The sequence below is a fragment of the Callorhinchus milii genome, unplaced genomic scaffold (assembly GCF_018977255.1).
Source record: "Callorhinchus milii isolate IMCB2004 unplaced genomic scaffold, IMCB_Cmil_1.0 Scaffold18, whole genome shotgun sequence".
NCBI lineage: Eukaryota > Metazoa > Chordata > Chondrichthyes > Chimaeriformes > Callorhinchidae > Callorhinchus > Callorhinchus milii.
This window is the reverse complement of record NW_024704759.1, coordinates 11,334,727-11,356,409: the sequence shown is the minus strand read 5'-3', so window position 1 is coordinate 11,356,409 and position 21,683 is coordinate 11,334,727. Positions and strand designations below refer to the sequence as shown.

General features: G+C 39.6%; 1 protein-coding gene across 1 annotated transcript; it reads right to left on the bottom strand.

Annotated features, from left to right (window-relative positions):
- Nucleotides 1-573: 573 nt before the first annotated feature.
- pdyn (prodynorphin) lies at nucleotides 574-3,708 on the bottom strand. Its single transcript, XM_007911718.2, has 3 exons — nucleotides 3,570-3,708; nucleotides 1,962-2,119; nucleotides 574-1,467 (listed from the first exon to the last, which is right to left on the bottom strand). The coding sequence occupies exons 2-3, from the start codon at nucleotides 2,082-2,084 to the stop codon at nucleotides 808-810; spliced, it is 783 nt and encodes a 260-aa protein (XP_007909909.1). The 5' UTR covers nucleotides 2,085-2,119; nucleotides 3,570-3,708; the 3' UTR covers nucleotides 574-807.
- Between the last annotated feature and the right edge of the window lie 17,975 nt (nucleotides 3,709-21,683).

Genomic DNA, 21,683 nt, shown 5'->3' with positions numbered 1-21,683 from the left:
TTGCCCACATTTGGTCCTAGTTGTGTTTTAATTGAATATGTTCTAAATACAACGCAAAAGTTCACACTGACACGAAGTGTAACTTCTAGCGCTTCGTGAATTTACAAACATTTCAATCATCCTGGCTGTTTGTGGGACGTTGCTGTGTACAAATTAACTACAGTTTTTGACTGCAAAAGACACAGTCACTGCACTTCACAGTCAAATCCAAACGTAATTTTGTATTGTATTGTAAGTGTTTTGAGACATCCTCCCATGTGAAATGCGCTGTATCAAGTGCAAGGATTATTTTATTCACATTATTCAGAGCTGTCGCCACAATGAGATGCTGTGACACTGTACGTGTAAAGCAGAATGCTGTCAAGTTTGTTTAGATAAACGACTATTTTGTTGAAAAGAACTACTTGACAAGGTTGAAATATCATAACGTTTTATGTCCAGGTTGCAAAACACAAAGAACAAGCTGTATGCTTACCAGATTTACTTTGCATGTTACACACAGAAAGTGCTTGCTTTATTTGGATAAATTAAACATAAACTTAATGTAACGGGAGATAAATGAAATGGTTTGCGGCTGAACCGTTCATAGTTTAGAGACGATTCTTTTTTTTTAAATCGGATTCACAAATGTTACGACACAACAGAATGCATTGACCAATCGATTCAGTTGCCCTTTTCGACTCCTGTTGTAAACTTAATAGCAAAAATATCTGTACATTCAAAAAACAACACAGTTACAGTTTAAATGGTACTATCCATCTTGGCAGTTTGTACTTTCACGTGTAGTCTTCAATCCCTTTGGCTTTTCTATAGGTCTGAAACCTCTTCCGAGTAAGCATCGGCATCATCATCTGATCTGACTGAAACTCGGAAATGACGTCTCAGAAAGCCACCGTACCTCTTTTGGTTGTCCCATTTAAACCGTGGTCTGCCGACTCTTCGCATGAATCCTCCATATCTCTTTTGAAGATCCGCTACGTCTTGATTTTCCCCATCGCCCGGCTCTGCCCTTCTCTTGTAGCCGAAGCCTTTCGTGAATCCTCCGTAGCGCTCTTGGGGCTCAGGGCCGTCGCCGTTTTCTTCGGACAGATCCTCGGTTGCGTCAGTAAGTTCCCGCGAGCCTTTTTCCAATACAGGGACACTTCTTTCTCCAAACTTTTTCAGATACTCTCTGTACTTTTTAGGGACTCTCCCTTTGTCGTTCGTATCGTGTTGCGCCAGTGCTTTAGCATAAAGGCGATTCTTGTCCAGCTTCCTCAGGAAGCTCCCGTAGGGCTTCAGAAGATTTCCGTACTGTTTTCCAAGCAGCGCCTCTTCACTCTCCCCTTCCTTTTCTTCAGCATTTGGGATGGTGAAAGCCTCGTTATCGTTGCCCAAGATGTCGAGCTTGTATGTATGAAGAGCTTTCTCACATCTCTCCCACTCTCTGGCGGACAGTTCCACCCCCTCGCACTCTAAAGTGCAGATCTGAGAGACAGTAGAGAAAGGCAAAGATGATTTCAGGACAACTACAATGTCAACCAATTGAGTACTGATGTGCAGTGGATTATGTAGAATATAACATACACCCAGTTGTTAAAAAAAAACAACAAATTGGTCACTCAATCCACGACTGTTTGTGGGACACTGCTGTGCACCATTGGCTGCCGCGTTTCGCCCACAAAATATACAGTCAATTCATTTTACAGTATATTCTGTGAAGCGCTTTGAGATGTGATAATGTGCTGGATCAAATGCAAGGATTATTATTATTGCACATTCTCTTACCAGCGGTAGATCTGTATGGCTATGGGAAGAAGTCTGATGCATTCGTATTACATCTCATTTCTCTTATCAAATGAGGGTTGGATACGAACAGATGTAAATGCGAAATGCCCAATTTGTCTGGTCGCTGCAGTGATCTAGACGAGGATGTGCTTGAGAATAAATATGTTACTGTATATCAGGTGCAATTATCTTACCAGAGGGTCGATGGAGCTGTCCAGCACGGAGCTACAGACTGAACACTGACTGGTACAATCAGCCCGAGCAGTGTGCAAGGAAGTCAGTGTGAACACCAGCACAAGCACATTCCACTGCATCATCGCCAGAAACAAAGGGCGACGAGTCTCCTGAATATCTGAGACACAACAAATAATAGCAATGATAAGTCTCCTCATCGCAACCTGTGGATCGGGTTCCCGACAGCTACAAATACAAGTACAGGGTGTCCACAAAGTCCTGTTACCCTCATGTGTTTTTTAAATTCTTTACAATGCGCTGACCAACAACAACAACAACTTGCATTTATGTCGCGCCCTCCAGACAGGGTAACGTCTCAGAGCGCTTAACAGTGGCGGAGCCTGACTCCGAGACCGGGGGTGGGGGTGGGTGGGGGGAGGTAAACGTAAGCACGGTCGAAAAGGAAGGTTTTCAGGCGGGTCTTGAAAAAGGGGGAGAGAGAGAGAGAGCGGAGGGGTTGAGGGAAAGTGTTCCAGAGCTTCGGGACGTAGTGACTGAAAGCGCGACCTCCGATGGTGGGTTGCGACCAACAATTGAAACATGTGGAAGAATAAAGATGATTGTATTTAGAAGTACTTAGTTGTATTCAGTGCGGTGGGGGGGGGGGGGGGGGAGGGGAGGGAGGGGTAACAGGACTTTGTGGACACCTTGTGGGTTCCATAGCATTCCAATTAGAGTTTGTCGTCTCCTTTCACCTGTGTTTTTGTCTGTTTCTTAGCTTTGCATCACACTGTCTGAAGTGCAGTTTAACTATGAAAGATTTAGCTGAAGTTACTTAAATGTGTAAATCTAAATGAATTGTAAGATGGGACTATATCCTCAGGGTCTACAAACCTTATTGGACATAATGTATGTAAACTCCACACACACACACACACACACCTGTATGTGCACATGAATGAACTAACACACGTTGTACAGAAAGTGAAGAATTACTCCACACCAAAAAAAAAATTCTCCACTGTTCCTGATTTGGATCGGTTACATCTTATACGTCCCAACTACCATTGATCTCATTTCCAAAAGGGAAGTGTAAGCCTATGATCGTATAACTTCAGAGATGGAATTAATGAAGGGATCATTCTATGAGAGCAATTCCCTGTGGAAAAAAAAAACTTGTTCAGTGTTACTGTCAGAAGAACTCACAGTCGATGCAAACCCAATGCGAATTAAACTCTTGAAATCAACAAATAGTGTTTTTTTTCTATTTTTTCTCTTGTATACCATCTTATTTTATCCAAGGGACATATTGAGTGCAGCAGGATTCTGAATTATCCTGGCATTATTATAACTGAAAGGGTTTTACAAAGATCAGTTATGACAATAAAACCTCATATACACCTAAATAAATGCAGATATATCTCTTAATCATTAATACACGGTTGAGACTGACATATATGGCCATGGAAGACAAGTGAAGATATAAATATGAAGGCAGTTTTAGTGTAGTATCTGATTTTAATAATAGCAGTTCTATTCGAATATCTACAGCATAATACCAAACACACACACACACACACACACACACAGAGAAAACATGAGTTGATCAGAGGTAAATGTTAACTTACCTGGATGGCACTGGATACCCAAATCAAAAAAAAAAAGTATCTGTGGGGTTTTTTTTTCTGAAAGGGTTGCAGTTGTATGGTGCTGACTTCCCTTGCAAAACGTAGAGAGCAATTTCTTTTTTTTTTTAAAAAAAACTGAGCACAGAGTTTCTTGCTATTTCATTAACACCTTCGGATTTGCCAAGTGGTGCTGAGCTGCAGGATTGCCAATCTGATGGGTGCTCAGCCCTGGTCGCTATTTATTTGCCAGCAGTGGGGGCTGCTGTGAATCATGCGACGTGGACTATACATTTGCTGGGAGCCAATGGAAGTACAGTCATACACTGATCATATTAATTATATCTCAAGCAGCTCCTACAATACACAGACATTTCACAGCCATCCTCTCAGGCACAACCCAAACCATTCTCCTGTGACAAAATGCAGAAAGCAAACACGTTGAAAATGTGATCCAGCAATCAGTTAAAGGGTGTCCCATTTACCTGGTGGGTTCACATTTATCTAACGTTGTAAAACGATTGATGACCTTTTCATATCTGTCTTTTAAGCTTTACTTTTTATTTATTCTGAGAGAGCAGCAGTTACCTGTACACGTAATGCACAGAAGGCAATTGCAGTTTCCAGGTAACTGTCCTCTGGTTGAAAAGTTGTTTGCTTTGATTTTATTTTAGGCTATAAAAGGGGAGGGGGGGGAAAAAAAGATTATTTTCAGGTCACACTGGATTGATTTTCTTCCTCTCCCTTTGTGTGTGTGTGTTTTTTCTATGTAACACAAGCGTGCAAGTCATTTCAGTCAAACCAAAGAGAAGATTAATTGTTAAGGTGAGAGAGAGAGAGAAAAAAACACCCTAATATCTTTCATTGAGACATTGCATCAAAGCAGGTAGGCTTGTTTTATACCCTTTGCTGATTTATTGACATAAATAGCCATGATATGAACAAAGCTGATTGTTGCTACATGAACAAACACATCATCTGTAGTCTGTACTGAATCAGTCAGTGGTGTTTTAATGCACAGAAATAAAAGAGATGTGGGCAGAATAAACACAAAAATAATTGTGTGCTGAGGTGTATTTTAATTCCAGCTAAAGTTTGCTCTCCTCTTCAAAGACATTTGTGTTTTATTTTTATTGGTGCTTCGCTTTGCATTCAGGTAGCTGTTAATTCTATATTCCGAGGTGAATCTGTGGAAGGATTTTTTTTTTGCAATCAGGTTGCAGTTACATGGTCAGGCGTTGCTTCATCGATTATGTCTGGGTGGGAACACTGTATTGTCAGGGTTAATGGATAATACAGTCCCTAATGGCTGAGTAGAAGGGCAGTTATTTCACCTCTTAAACTGAAGACACCTGGAATATCCTTTGCCTATCATCACAAAACCAGGAGACCACAAGATCATGACAGAGGTTTTGGAGAAAGACAACCTTTTCATCCCATTTAATTTCTTCCTCTTTGAATACCAGCCCTACTAACTTCCATTAGACATCAAATTGGTTCTTAAATGGATCTCAAATGTTGGCGTCCAACCACCATTCCAGATTACCAGATAACCCACAACATATAGTAGTCCCACTTTATAATATACCCTGTGAAATGCTTGGAGACATCGCCCTGACACGAGAGGCGCTATATCAACTGCAAATTATTATTAATAATAATAATCATTCCCAGCTGTTGCTTGTCCTGTATGCTTGCTAGAGTCTGTCCTAAACTTGCTTTTCATAAGTAAACCTGTGCCCTCATGTTCTGCTGTCCAAGTGTAAGAGACCACTTAAAATAGTAAGTAACATTGCGTTAGTAAGACATATACAATGCAATAAATAGGCTCTGTCATTTTAAGATTCTTTTCATTACTTTGCTACCCATTAAATATATAGTTACTGTAAACAAAGCAATGAGTAAAACCTTAAAAATGGTAGTGTGCTTTAATTAGGGTTGTGGCTCATCATAGCTGTACTTCTTTTGAATGAGGAATGAATTTTTGAAGTCATATAACAGTACAGAGAGTACAGAATAATTCAAGCTTCTAACCATAAGTCTTCCAGAGTTATTCCTATTTACAGGCTAAATACGAGGAGATCATAACGTTTCTTAATCCAAGAGAACCCCTGAATGAATAACCAATATCACTTTTTGAGTCATTTGTAACTGTTATCTAAAAGCCACCAAGACTGTGTTACTTGAATTATTTCTAATTGCTATGTTGCAGTCTGTGTTTGTATAAAGTACATATATGAGAGAGAAGGGAATTGAGGGTTAGAGGGAGACTATGGAGGGGGAAGGTTGGCATGGAATATAAACTAACCAACACAGACTAGAGGGTCTGAATGGCCTGTTTCAGTGTTTAGAGTCTGAGTAATTTTATGTGTAATTTGATTTCTCAGTAACAGTTTTCAGGAATACATTAAGCTCTTACATTAATTGAATCCATCTTAGTCTTTTCCTGAGAGACCACAAGGATGACTAATGCGGGAGATAAGATGGATTATTATTAAGGTACAGTGGAGATAACTTTACATTGTATCTACCAATGCTATGCCTGAAGTGGGAATACTGTACTTGATGCTGACTTTGGGTGCAGAAGTGGAACGTCGTTCCATTCGCAGCAACGATATCCTTCACTTCGACAAGTACAATGAGCAAAAACATAGTTACTATGAATCCCTTCTGTCCCGAGAGTGCTTTAAAGATATCCAAAAGATATCTCCTATTTTAATCTGTAAGTAAGATTTATAACTGTGTTCGGCTGCTGACATCATTCTATAATCTCTATTATGCTGTTTTAGCTACAATAATGTATTTGTCATTCATTCAGAAACTTTCCTGCGTGGTTAGTTACATTTCAGCTCAAGCTCTTCTGAAGGCCAGCACCTCAGTCAATGCAGCACACCTCCAGCACTGCTCTGGATTATCACCGGCCTCCCGAGGCAATGTGAGTCCAATGACCCGACATGCAGCTTGAACTGACAACCTTCTGACTCAAGGAGAGGCGTCTGATTAGAAAAAACACGCGCACTAAAAATCCTAGTTTCCTGGAATTTTAAGACAGTGAGGTAGTAAAAGATTTAAAGGCTAAAATAGTGACTCACAGCCCTAAACAAAGAGCAACCGTTCCAAGCAGCACATCATAAAGGATTTGTTTAAAAGCTGTCAAATGGATGAAAAGACAACGTTTCAGACGAGAGCTTTGAAATCATCAGAAAATAGTAAATGGCTGACAGACTACTGTGTCAATCAGGAGATTGAAGACGCATTGAGTTGAAGGTGGCTTATGGCTTCCAGTAAAAAAAAACATACAGGTGCCACATCTTGTATCTCTCTTACTTCACCTAATTTTAAATAGTTTGCAAACGTCAAGTTAGATTATAAATGAAGCTTTGTACTGAAGCTAGATGATATACAATATATCTATGTATATATGGGATAACATTTCCCCAAAATTAAACAAATTGCTTATTGCTTATTAAAAATAATATATTCAAAGTATTCAAAATACTAATTATGAAAAAAAATAAAAAAGTTATTTTTGACACACGTGTATCCTTATGAACAAGTGCTTCGTGGAGCAAGATGATTGGGAATATGGAACTGCAATCAGCAAATGGAAGACACCTGCTTATAAATATAAATTAACATCCTGACGTGTTGGCATGATTTCCTCTGGGAGTCAAGGAAGATTGTTAGTCTTTCTTTCTCTTTTATTTATTTTCCTCGGGAGATTAATTAAGTGAGGGGGAGATATCACAATGCAGATTGAATACGATCCTACAGCATTATTGGGTTTGCTGAACCACATGTTTTTCTTTCATTTATGGTGTCTTATGTTTTTTGTTCCTCCAAATCCCACTGTGGAGACTTTCTATTTAAACCTTCACAAAGAATTCCAGCTCATTGAGCACAGCATCAATAGACAGGCACATAGAGGACCAATACTGGTTGGAAGAAATGTCTTTCACAATTTGTATTAACTTTCACCTTATGGCTATTTGTATTAACTATGTGTCCTGTTAAAATTAACAATCAAGCATTCATTTAATGTTACCAAAATGCAATAATTTCACTGATCGCTGACTGCTGATCACCTCTACTGATCGTTTTATTATGATAAACTCATAAAACAAAAAAAGGAAACCAATAACTAGTCTTTGTAATCAATATTGTACATATCTATGCACAACAACAACAACAAGATGACATTTGTATAGCGCCTTTCAGGTCGGGAGGACGTCCCAAGGCACTAAGTTGTTTTATTTTATCTTTCTGAACCATTCACCTGTCTGAACATTGAAGGCACGAAATCCTTTGAATCAGCTGTGTAAAAATAACAGTTTATAATAATAGTGTTTCTTTACTGGTATCTTTATCTATCGTAGGTAGGTGATTGGATTCTCATTTCAATCTCTGCATCATCTATTATGTACTCCTATTTATGATCCTTAAAGACAGATTGATGTTTGCCAAGTCTCGGTTCCACAAATACAAGTGATTGTTTCTTCAATTTGTTTCATAGATGTTCAGAAGGAGTATATTCTAGTATACAGTGATACTCAACGTATCAACAATTATAACAAGTTTAAAAACAGTGAAATGTTCATTAAATCTTGTAGAATTACCAGGCTTTTTAAATATGTAGTTCACATACACTGGATCTTGTAATATCAATTCATGGTTGCACCTTCTGTTTCTTGGATCTGTAAAAATAATATGATTTAACATAAATTAACAAATAATATGTTTAGAAGCTTTTTTTGAATACAAATAATCCAGCTCTTTTGGTTCCTATGGATATTGTGATCTAAATGAAGGGTAATGAACATTAATGAAAATGTCTATTATTTCCTTGTGCCAAAGCTGCAGTACTCCAACTGTCTTGCCAAGGTTACTGCAACTATTTTTTTTAACAAGGTTTTCACTCGTGGTACCCTTGCTCTGGTAACCTTGAGAGATTTCAATTGAAAGGAGACGCATGGAACTATTCAGAAAATTCAGAGATTAAAAATGGAAACCTGACATTGAAATATCACAATAGACTGAAAGATCTTCACTTGTTACAATTATCTGTTATTTGAGACTCCTTGCAGGGAAGATAAGTTGTGGACTTGAGCTAATAGGGCATTATTTTTAATTTACATTTAATGCAGGCATAGTGCATACTCATACGCAGCTTGCCCCCAAAGCTCTGTATGTAAATGGAGAAACGAAATGGATTGAATTGACTTCAATTTTAATCAGGAACTTCAACACCAAGCAGTCACCCGAAGAATAAGTGTGAGCAGTGCAAATTCACACAAATCGCAATTTGATTTATTCTTCAGACTGTTTCACTGTACTTACCTTAACATCCGTTACCTTAACATCTGCTTTGGGAGTCTGCTGGGAAACTTTAATCATCTACCTCTTTCACTTTGCAGTGTCTTTGCACTAAATTCTTGAATTAACGCCTACGAAAAGTAAATTAGTTCTGACTGATGATTACGACTGTTGCTAAGTGATGTTTACAATATAAACCTTAGCCGAGTCGTGGATTACTGGATTCTAAAACAGAACAGCCTTGTACATAATTTATTTAAATAACACAAACTATCAGGTTATTATTGTAGGATTAAGCATGAAAATAGCTTTTTTAATTTACATGGTTTATAGTAAAGGTTTGCCTCACCTTGGAGTACAATTAAATGGGTTATATATTAATATTAGTACAATATAGAAAGCCTACTACTTGAACAGTTTCGAAAGAACTGAACCTTGTATATTGGCATGAAGAGCTGTGATTTTAGCCACTCAAATATACGTTTTGATTAATTGAACACCAGAGACTTTTGTTCTAGCTCATAAACCCTTACTGTAAGTTAAATCCTACATGGAGTTTTATTTCTATGAAATAGTTTCCCGATCATGATATAAACCTGTGGATTTTGAATACCATGCTTAAACATCGGCTGTTCGTACATACACAAGTACGGAAAGCTCCACCACAGGTTAAATTGAACATGGTGGAGAAGTGTATGTGGAGGTACATATCCAGGAGGTTATGTTTAACTACCTTTGAACCTTTCTTGGGAATTTCCAACCATACTTGAAAAACTTCAGTGGTTTTCTATATGAAGGTGATTCAGCATGATAATGGGTTTCTGTGTGTGTCATGTGTTAGTCACTTGGCTGACAAAACAAAAGCTTTTTTATTGTGCTTACATGAAAGTTGGTGTGGAAGGTTGTTCAGAACTATCATCTTGCATTAATGCAAACTAACATCAGGGGGCACCAATGAATGATTCAGCAACAGATCAAAATTCCTGCAGAATCTGAAGAGTAGAAATTGCCGAAAACAAACTTAGTGGTGTTAAGAAACAACTACAGACTGTTCCTGTATTTTCTATGTAACGTTTGCATAATTGCTTTTCATAGTGCCTTCAAAAAGCTGCTCCGGATTCGTCGTTTGTCAGTAATTCCAATGTAAGATGCTCTTCCGTAGCAAACAAATTGAACCAGATAAATTGAAAAGACATATAACAGGGAATGTGACAACATGTTTATAACGGTTTCAAAGCAGTAAGCAGATATTCCTCTGTGGATTTATTTTCACAGAAGACGTCAGCCTTTCATGTGTTCATAGGAACAGATTTACCTCTAAAACATGCCCTAGAAGAGAAGTCGGCAAGGGTTATTTCATGTAAACGTCTGAATTAGGCTGACACTCAATGCAGAGCTGGGGCTTGCTGCATTGTTAAAGTTTGCGACGTTAAATATCCTGTCAGCGTGTTCAGATGGACATTAATTCCATGGCATTATTTGAAAAGAGAAAGGTGTTTCTTCTGGTAATCCTGGTTAACAATTCTCCCAAATAAAATTGGTCACTCATTTCATGGCTGTTTGTAGGACATTGCTGGGCATAAATTGGCTGCTGTTTTGGCCTACAAATCGTTACGCTTTATGATATATCATGTGAAGTGCTTTGAGATGGCCTCCCAGTGTAACGGGTGCTATATCAAATGGAAGAATTATTGGTTAATTGCTTCAATTACAGCTCAGACTAGATTCCATGCTCCAGAGTACTAAGATAAACAACATACTGTGTATCTTCTTAACAGTATACAAACCTATTTTCTTAGGCGTCATATTAGTCAAGTAGTTTACTGCAGATAAATACTTCCATTCTGGCAACTCACTGATCCCCTGTACAATTAATCTCTAAATAAGACTTAATCCATCGTGTTGCCACATCCAACTATAATTGAGCAAGTAGGCAGGTTAAAAATACATTAATAATAAGCCTTCCATTTCAAAAACCTAAGTGTGTTTGAAGGAAGGATACATCACAAAAATATACAGTAAATATCCTGTGAAGCACTTTGAGTTGTCTCATTGATGAGATAAAGCACTATATCAAATGCAAGGATTATTATTATCATTAATTCTCTGTGCAACGTGCACTGTGAGCAGTTCAGATACATCGGTGGGGAGGAGATAAACAATTTAAAATGTACAGAGGCATTAAAAGGCCGATGGGGGAGAGAAAAACAACCTTTTATTGACAAGGAAATAAATAAACCGGATATAAATTGCCTGGACAGAGGGAAACAGCTAACTAAGAGGGACAATCCTTTCCAAAGATCTGAAATGAGAGGATTTTCCTCCCTGATTGACTGTTATCCTTCATCCTGGATAATCTGCTGAAAATCCTCAGGAATTTGAAAAATATCTTGGAAGGCAGCTCATTATTCTTGCCAGGACCCAACTTTTAGCAACCTACATAAATTGTAAACAATAACATGATAAGAATTTGTATTTTAAAAATAAATGTTAAGGAGTGTTTGAATTGGCCTCTATTTGCCACTTACAGATATCTCCTGTGTGTTCCCAAAGAGTCTTTTGGATGATGGCATCTGCATAATGATGTCTGAGTGGAGACAGGGCCTACAAAATGCCCTCCTCTTCTCCTGAGTTGGTTGAGTTAGAGTTGCAATTATTACAGGCCAGACACCAAGAAATATTCCCTTACCCAGAGGGTAATTAATGAAACCAGGTCACTGAACTCACAAAAAACTGGTTGATGCTGTCATGGGAGGATGGTGGGGTCGGATGAGAAGTATGAGATCAAATGGACGGAAGGGCTTTCTTCATCCAAACTAATCCAATGATACCAAATCGTACTGCGTTAAGATGGAGATTTTACCAATAATATGTTAACAATCAATAGCTTGTATCAGTTCACATATTTTGTTCCTAAACTGCTCGCACAACTATATTCTGATGAGATAAAAGGCAGTACCAGGAGCAGTAACTGATCTCTGAAACCTGGTGTATCTTTACTTTCATAGAATCATAGAATTAGAAGGAGGCCATTCAGCCCATCGTGTCTATGCCGACTCTATCCAAATCAATCCCACTCTCCCGCGCTCTCCCCATAGCCCTGCAAACTTATGCTCCCAAAATAATTATCTATGAGTTTACAAGAATTAACTATTCTTAATCATTGTAGCTTTGGAAACTGATGGAGAGATGTCATTTAAACTGTGCTCTCTAGGTTTAAAATAAATAATGGACAGGTTTCTTCTTATTAATGAAATGCACGCATAAATAGGCACGTCACGGCAAACTAGAGTTCCCATAACATACATTTTTTTTTCAGTCTGAAATAAAAATTGCGATTCTGTGCCCAGTATGTGACAAAGAGCTAACAATATTTTTCGAGCAGATGGTTAAAAAATAAATTAGGGCAATTAATTGATACTGGAATCCAAATAAGACTTCTAAGCCCTTCTAAGGCTTAATGAATCTTGGTTAGAGTAGGTGTAAAATCAATGGATGGCAACAACAGTAACTTGCATTTCTATAGCACTATTCATGTAAAAGAATGTCACAAATCCTTGGCAATCAGAACAGTGGCCACTGAGAAAAAGTGGAATATAGAGGTTGTGGGCATAGCTGAAAAGACTCTGTCAAAATCACCTCAGAGTTAGCTGAATACTTCAAAAGCTTCCCCAAGAATATATATATATAATATGTATCGCATAAATCTGATCTGTATAAACCGTATAATCGCCTGTGTCGTACTTCTGCCCAAGTCCTGTTCAATAGTTTATATTCTATGAAAGTTTGACATAACCCATACTTTGCCAACGTCATATTAAATGTATGGTTCCAACCGATACGACTTACGTGAGATTTACTGTAATGCTTATAAAATGGATTATGCATAATTATCTCTGCATATCTGTTGTTTTAACAAGTTACCACATTTGTATTAACTTAAAAATATAATATTTTGAAAGAAAATCTTTTATTCAATGTATTCAAGGAAAATTAAGTTGCACTATACAAACCTTTACATTTTGCACTCAATTCCTGATAGCTGAATATTCCTGATGAATGATTACATACATTTAAAAAAGAATGATTTATTCTTATTGTGCCAAACGGATTGGGATGTGAAAAGATTAGAAAAGATTTCATCAGGAAATATTTTCTCCAGGCTTTATTGCAGCCAAGGAATGCAATACAATGTACAATTCAATATAAGTTAGAGTGAAGCAAATTTTCAGGAGCGTGTTCAGAAAGCAAAAAAAAAAAAAATTCGATGAGCTTCTAGCCTTCAATTCAATTCTTTTTTTCAATTAGTCATGTTTTCATGAAAACAGATTTTCAGAGACCTTGGAAAACGGACTTTAAAATGTACTTTTTGCTACAATACTGATGACGCATGATCTCAAGTGTTAGCAAGAGATGAACCGGATAAAACAGGAGTGTGATACAATATACATATGAAGCTGTTATTAATTTGAACATGGTGTACTCAGCTTTTATTTCTTGTTTTACCCATTTTAAAAGGGTAACATTGCCTCTGCACCAAGGGCACCGTAGCAAAAGGTTTGCTTTGGAAAACGAACAAGAAAATTATTATTTGGGTTCCGTTGACTAATCCTGAAAACTGGTGAAGTGTTCGTCGTCAGAAGCTGTCAGATCATTCTTTTTGTAGAAGTACAGGAAAATAAAAATGTTCTTTGAAAGTTGTCACGACCGTTATAAAAAATTATTGCTCCAGGATTGACCGACATGAAAGTGTGTATCCCAGTGTCAACAGCAACAACAATAATAACTTGCATTTATAGAGCCCCCACATGTGGGGTAGCGTATCGGAGCACTTAACAGTGGCGGAGCCTAACACTGAACAACAACAACAACAAGATTCCATTTATAGAGCGCCTTTCACGTCGGGAGGACGTCCCAAGGCGCTGTACAGTTGGGTCAGGACCCAAGCAGGGGGGAAATGGTCAGGGTGAAGGGAGGGAAGGGAGGGAGCGAGGAGGGGGTAGAGAGTCGAGAGGGGAGCTGAAGGCACAGTCAAAGAGAAAGGTCTTGAGACCGGCCTTGAAGGAGGAAAGGGAGGAGGCGGCGTAGGCACTGGGGGATGGATTTCCAGAGCGTGGGGGCTGAGCGGCTGAAGGCCCGGCCACCGATGGTAGGGCGGTTGGGGCGGGGGACGTGGAGCAGACCGGAGCCAGAGGAACGGAGGGTACGGGCAGGTAGGTAGGGGGATAGTAGGTTGGAGAGGTAGGAGGGAGCAAGGCCGTGAATGGCCTTGTAGGTGAGGATGAGGATCTTGAATTCGATCCTCTGGGGGATGGGGAGCCAGTGGAGGCGAGCGAGGGTGGGAGTGATGTGGTCGCGGTGTCTGGTGCGGGACAGTACACGAGCTGCAGAGTTCTGAATGACCTGCAGTGTGGAGGGAGGGCCGGGAAGGCCGGCGAGGAGAGAGTTCCCATTGTCCAGCCTTGAGGTGATAAAGGCGTGGACCAGGGTTTCAGCAGCGTGAGGGGTGAGGTAGTGATATTTCTCCGGACTTTCCGGAGAAATATCGCCAGACTGACACTGAGCCAGGGGAAGGGGGGGAGGTGTCCATAGATGACTCCTTACTTTCTTAGGCTTTTTATGCAATATCTACCTATAAATGTGGTTAATGTGTTTCTTCATTTGGAGTGCAAACTTGTGGTACCTCTTCTGAGGAATCCTTATAGAGTTCCTCCTCCAGTAATTTGTGAAATCTAAATGTACTGTATAGCTTCTGCATTCTCGTTCAAACGACAGGCAGACATACACCCGAGGCTTCTATCAGTGCAACTCCTTGCTTGAGGGAGGAGACGAGATAGGTTGTTGGTTCATCCAAACCCATCTTGTGATCTTGTGACTCGTTAGCAAACAAGCTTGAACTTTACGAAAAAGGAACCCCTTTTCTCGCTTGAGAAATACAAATGCTGTAATCAGCGAAGAGAGATCAATGCTCTGACCAAGCATGGTTACCAGATCTGTGCGCACGATTCACTTTTGTCAAGCTGCATTGTCGGAACAGTACAAAATGTTCTTTCAAAATACATTTCGATCTCTGCACAATCAGACCTCTGGAGGGCAGAGGTGCTGCAGCACAATACACATCAGCCATTCAGCCTAGTATTTGATTCCCAGTTTTGAAAAANGTATTAAGATGGTATAGTAATCCTTGTACTTGATACAGCACATGTAACGTTGAAATGACTTAATGACTCCACAGTAATTGCTGTTAAGTGTAGTGACTGTGTAATTGTAGGCAAACAGCAGTACCGGGAAAGTCCCGGTGCAGATATGAGAACATGATCAAAGTTGATGAGTTTATCATAGCACTACACAAAACAAGAGGTGCTTGGTCTCTTTGTAAGAAAAATTCTACTGATGTAATTTTCAATTTCTAATTTATCTGCTGTACCTTTCCTAATGTTTCTGATGGTATTGCTTTGCAACCAGTTGGTGTGTGAAAGTGACTTGTGTGCCAATTTTTCTCCTTCCCTGTGGGGCAATGCCTGCTCCAGATGGCTTTTCAACAACTGGAAACTTGCCATATGTAGATTGCGTGTGAATCTGTATTCTTGCTATCCATGGAACAGGGTGTTGGTAGACTGCTTGTCAACCTACAAGAGAATTTATTTGATTTCCAGCATGGTGCTACTAGATGTTGCATCGAAATTACTACTGGTACACTACTAAGAACTGCTGTGACTTTCAGTGTTGGGTATCATGAAACAATTCCGAGTGCAATAGTTTTCTTATTATTCACATGTGACGTTGACATGTGAATCAAGTGATAGAGGCTGCCACTGCACAGTGAAAATACTGGGATCAGCCTTCATCAGCTTTTCTTCATCTCCCTTTACATCCTGCGCAGACCACTTGCATTCTACCTAGCACTCCAGGCGCAGCCTTACCATAGCGCTGTGTCAGCGCCTTGGGATGTCCTCCTGACGTGAAAGCCACTACACAAATCTTTTGTTGTTGTTGTACAGTTTGAGCGTAAGCTTTAGCATGACCTTTAGGGATCTGAACTCGGCTGATCTGGCAATGCAGTCCAGCAACCTTTTTTGACTTGTTCATTGCCGCCTCGCACTATACAGTCATCTTAGTCAACTGATATTTCTAGGTCCTTTCTGCTTTCCCCTTGGTAAGTTCTTGTTCACTCGCTGAATGCATCAACTTGCTATATGCAAAACTTTCCGATCATCTATGTTGAGCTTTATTTGGCAGTGTTGCTGATTGAACTAGCTTTGTTGCATTTGCCTGGCTTTACCAGAAGCACAGTGCCTCCTCCACTGCCTTTATGTTTCACTGCCATTGCTGCCATTTGCCCTCCGATCATTCACATCATGACTGTTTGTGGGGACGTTGCTGTGCACAAACTGGCTGCTGAGTTTCCCTACAAAATAAAGTCATCACGCTTGCACTTTGAGATGTCTTCCTGTTATGAAAGGCACGACACTAAATGTAAGCACTATTAGAGATAGGCAGTCATATTTAGAACCTACACCCAGAACTGAACTCGTAGCAACTCATATCTTTTATACAGTTATTTAGCTAATAAATGTAATGTTATATAACCTATGTGTATCATCTGATTACATTCATCCAATAGAACATCAGGTCCACTCATTACACAGATTACTAGAATTTTCTTAACAATTTCAGCTCAATTTGTACTGGCAGTAGCTGAAGCAGAACCATAGGCATAAGTCGTGTTTCAAGGAGTTGTAATTTCAACAACAATAACAAGATTCCATTTATAGAGCGCCTTTCACATCAGGAGGACGTCCCAAGACGCTGGACAGTTGGGTTGGAAACCGAGCAGGGGGGAAATGGTCAGGGTGAGGGGAGGGAAGGGAGGGAGGGAGCGAGGAGGGTGTAGAGAGTCGAGAGGGGAGCTGAAGGCACAGTCAAAGAGAAAGGTCTTGAGACCGGCCTTGAAGGAGGAAAGGGAGGAGGCGGCGAAGGCACTGGGGGATGGAGTTCCAGAGCCTCGGGGCTGAGAGGCTGAAGGCCCGGCCACCGATGGTAGGGTGGTTGGGGCGGGGGATGTGGAGCAGACCGGAGCCGGAGGAACGGAGGGTACGGGCAGGTAGGGGGATAGTAGGTCAGAGAGGTAGGAGGGAGCGAGGCCGTGAATGGCCTTGTAGGTGAGGATGAGGATCTTGAAATCGATCCTCTGGGGGAGAGGGAGCCAGTGGAGGCTGGCGAGGGCGAGGGTGAGGGCGAGGGTGAGGGCGAGGGTGGGAGTGATGTGGTCCCGAAGCCTGGACAGTACACGAGCTGCAGAGTTCTGAATGACCTGCAGTGTGGAGGGAGGTGCCGGGAAGGCCGGCGAGGAGAGAGTTCCCATAGTCCAGCCTTGAGGTGATAACGGCGTGGACCAGAGTTTCAGCCGCGTGAGGGGTGAGGTAGTGCCGTAATCTGGCGATGTTTCGGAGGTGATGGAAGGCAGTGCCAGTTGTGGCGCGGATATGAGGAAGAAAGGACAGCTCAGGGTCGAACATTTCCTATTTTAGTGAAATAATGTATTCAAAAGGAAGCTGGTATTCTTTGGTTTGAAAAAAAATACAGTTTCATCCTCAAATGTTTGAAGATCTTGTGAGCTGCAATTTGCAAGAGTTTCTATGTGCTTTGATCCCTCTTGCATGTGGCTGATTGATATGTCAAGTTTACCTACGCCTTTCTCTTTGCTGTAAGCATTACTCTAGCCACATATCCTGCTCTGTCATTGAAAGAGAGGAAGATTATTTACCCAAATCATAATTACCTATTGTTTCCCGATACCCTTTCTTATTCTTTCTCTTCAAATGTCTTTCAAATTCCTTGTGGTCTCAGCCTTAACACCGCAGCTACTTTACTGCGAATGTGAATTTCTTCTAATGGCGATCCGTCAAAGTAAGAAACAAACTGAGCCTTGGAAAAGTTCTGGAGCTTGCTTATATCAACTTAAATAGATGAGACGAGTTGTTAACGTTTGCCCAAGATCTGCAGGACTCGGACGAGAAATGCCCACTTGTGAATTTCTTGCTTGCAAGATAGAAGTTCTTAAATTTAAAAACGTCACCTGCTTGGCAAAGGCTCTACTTAACGCATAGTTGTTTTTTTTAAAAAATATATATATATTTCAGCATTCAGTTGTGCCTTTCAGCATGTTTGGTGGCACCACATTTTAGTTCAAGCCTCTGGCTGTTCTAAGCTGTTATAATAAATTACTCATCTCCTTGACTCCCCCGAGCAGAGTTTATTGTGGCTTAGAACCTGTTCTTCTTGTGATAGAATGCCCCAAAATTATTTTTTTCACAAATTCTCCAAGGTTAATAAGAATAAATAAGAATTTATTTAGACGTTTATACCACAGGGATGAGATGCCTAATCGTTCAAAATAAGACAGGCTTATTTATATACAGTGTTTCTACTAGAGAAACTGTTTTGCTTAAAACCTGATGTTAGTTGACGCATGTAATGATTAGTCAATTTTATTTTGAGTCAAATCCAATTTCCATCTGGTTTGGTCAGTTCTATCAAACATCTAGACAGGTCCAATTTGATCTTGTTTACTCTGTTCCTAGAATAGGTATTTGTAGTTGCTAAAACATGTTCAAAAACCTGATCATATTGATACTACATTGCAGAATTGTAGAAGTTACAGCACAGAGATACTCAATTTGTACCCTAGATTCTAATAATATATGAGTTCCACTGTTGGAGCTATCTACTTTAATCCCTACTCCCTGCTTTTTCATTTTATTCTATAATGTTCCTTTTCAAATATTTAACAAGTTCCCTTTAACAGCCACTTGTAGCAAAACATAATGTCCTTCGCACAAAAAATGTGATGTCCTCTTAATCTTATGTAACTCAATCCTTCTGTAATTCAACACGTGGAGAACAAATACATCAAAAATGATTTCAGTTAAATATTAATAAATGATCCTTCTGGACTTTTGGGGATGCCTTTATTTATGACCGGATGAAATATTGTTTTCATTAATTACTGTGAAATAATTACATATTGCACAAGTGAGATCCTCCACGAAACCTTTAAAAGGGCACCATCTTCATAAAGAAATGTTTGGTAATCCCACACTGTGATGCAAAATCTGTATCAAAATACAGTATTTGCAAAGGCTATTTCGGACAACTGTGGATGCGATCTGGATGCTGAACGTAATGGATTAGTGATCAATTGCTATATAAGAGGATAACATGGGAGGATGGGGCTGGAGTCTGAGGTGCTCTTGTGTTTATTTGCACGTTGTGAAAACAGGCAAGTTTGCCGAAGGCTGGAGGTGTACAGTTCCCTGCAGCTAACACCCAGTAATCACAAGTCATGCAAAATTTGTTCCTGAAAGTAACCGAGGGCAAATTTTACTATTTGCCAAACAGAATTAGAGCCTAAAATATTTTGTGCACTAAGCCAGTTGAAACTCATTTTAGTTACAGAAAGTTGATTTTCCTGGAACATCTATATAAATAAAATTGGCAAAGTAGTACAATTATAATGATACCTTTAAGTTTGTGAAGTCTTTTTTTTCCCTGGTGGTCAATGGAAAATGGATATTTACATTTCTGAATTGTATTTCGCCACATGTGCAACTGCAAATATTTTTTTCTGGTACTTCTCTATTACAAATAATTTTCAACATGTGTATTTTTACATGTCTTTTTGCGCCTAATGAATACATTAAACAGAGTCACTAATATTAACCACGCATTTCATTCAATTTTCCATTCTAATTTCTTAGGCAAAGTGCTGACAATGTGAAATACGGCAAAAGATAGCAGAACCTTATTTAATAAAAAGTAGTATCAATGCTGGTTAAATAAAATGTTCAGGCAACGTCTTCTTGTGCTGGCAAAGTAGAATTAATAATGTCTTCTTGGCTTCGCAAAAGGCAGTGTAGTTGGGCGACTGTTGGGCTTGGGTGATGGGTAAACAGTTTACTTATTAAGGCAAACAATAATTGACTTCTGAAAGGTCTAGTGCTTTATTTTTGCCAATTCTCTCACCCATGTGAAGGCACTGACTCTCTCCAGATAGGTGCCAATCATCCTCTGCTACTCTGCCACATGTACTATCTTCATGTGTGAGCGAGTGTTGACAGGCTATTTGCCTGTGGAAGTGAATCCTCACACACATTCTCACATGGCTCCTGTGGCTCCCCATTCCTTAGTTGATCAATTATAATATCCTTGATCTCACTTTCAAATGCTTCCACAGCCTTTTGCCCACCCTATCTCTCCGATCCATCTCTTTGTGTCAGCCTGGTTCAGTTGGTAGCACTCTCGTCTCTGAGTCAGAAGCCCATGCTAGGACTTTGTATTCTAGAGTACATTGACAATCTAATGCAGTGTTGGGGGTGAGAGGTGTTGTCAGATGTGTCATCCTTCAGAGTTAAAGATCTTGTGTCATGATTCAATTAGAATTTTCACTTCATGGCTGAGGTAGAACATTGTTGTGTGCAAATCGATTGCCACATTTGCCTACAAATACAGTCACTACACTTACACTACACTATAAATCATTTGAAGCTCTTTGAGATGTTGCGACGATATCAAATACAAGGATTCGTGTTGCATAACAGCACATGATTCATGTGCCATTTGTCAAATAATTTAATCTGTTGACTTTCATTTATCACTTTCAATGATCCTAATTCTAAGTGTCTGAATGATCCTTTTCTTAGAGAAAAGAAAATCTATGTATTAATTCATTTGAACTGACGAGGTAGATAATCTTTTCCTGCGGCAAATGTGCTTCTGCTGCCAAACCAGCTTGCCTGTGTTAATCACTTCTCTGAGCATGTTTAAACAGCTTTAACCTGACTTGATTTATCATGACAAAATAATCTGAATGTGCTGCTTTCTTGACTTTTTCATTCCACTAGCTGTCTTTTGGAAATGTAAGTTGTGTAAAATGTACGTGTATTTTGTCAGCAGAAGTACTTGTGATGGACACAATTCTAAAACCTAAAAAGGCACAACTGATCTCTTATCACAGAAGGTGGAAGCATTACAAATTTACATTCATTATAGCTCCAACCGACCGCATAAAGATTATAATATGAGTATCCATAGATCAGTGTTAACATGTCAGAAAGCAAGATCTATGCTTAATAGAACACGAAATAAAAATGTGTGAATTTAAATGCATGTCACACAATGAAGATTGCAGAATTCAGGAGTGAATGTTAGCAAATACATTTGGCTAGGAAGATAATTATGGATTAGAGTTTTTTTTGAGGGGATGTGGGGGAATAAATCGTGCATCCATTTGCAGGCAATTAAATTAGCTGGAGTCTTGAGAACAGGACTACAGGTATTGAGAAAAGATAATCTTAGAATTATTTGGGGGCCAGAGTGGTGTTAACAACGTTTCTATGTTGTTCTCCAATAATAATCCTTGCATTTGATGTAGCACCTTATCACATCGTTGAGACGTCTCAAAGCGCTCCACAGAATATACTGTAAAGTGTAGTGACTGTGTATCTTGTGGGCGAAATGCTGAACTAATACTAATGCTGAAAAACAGTGCAGGTGAATTCCTGGCACCCTTGCTCTCCAGGAACACAAACAACCAGACGTAAATGGACTCAGCAGCTACTGCTACTGAGGATAACCATCAGAAAATACTATTTTGGATGGAGGCCAGTACAATTGGCAAAAGAAAACTGACGACTAGAAGATTTTCCCGTGGTGATGCTAACATAATCTTAAAGTTACGACTTTGTTAACAGTTCCCTCATGTTGTTAGGCTGAATAAATCCTCCAAGTGTGTTCCCCACGACA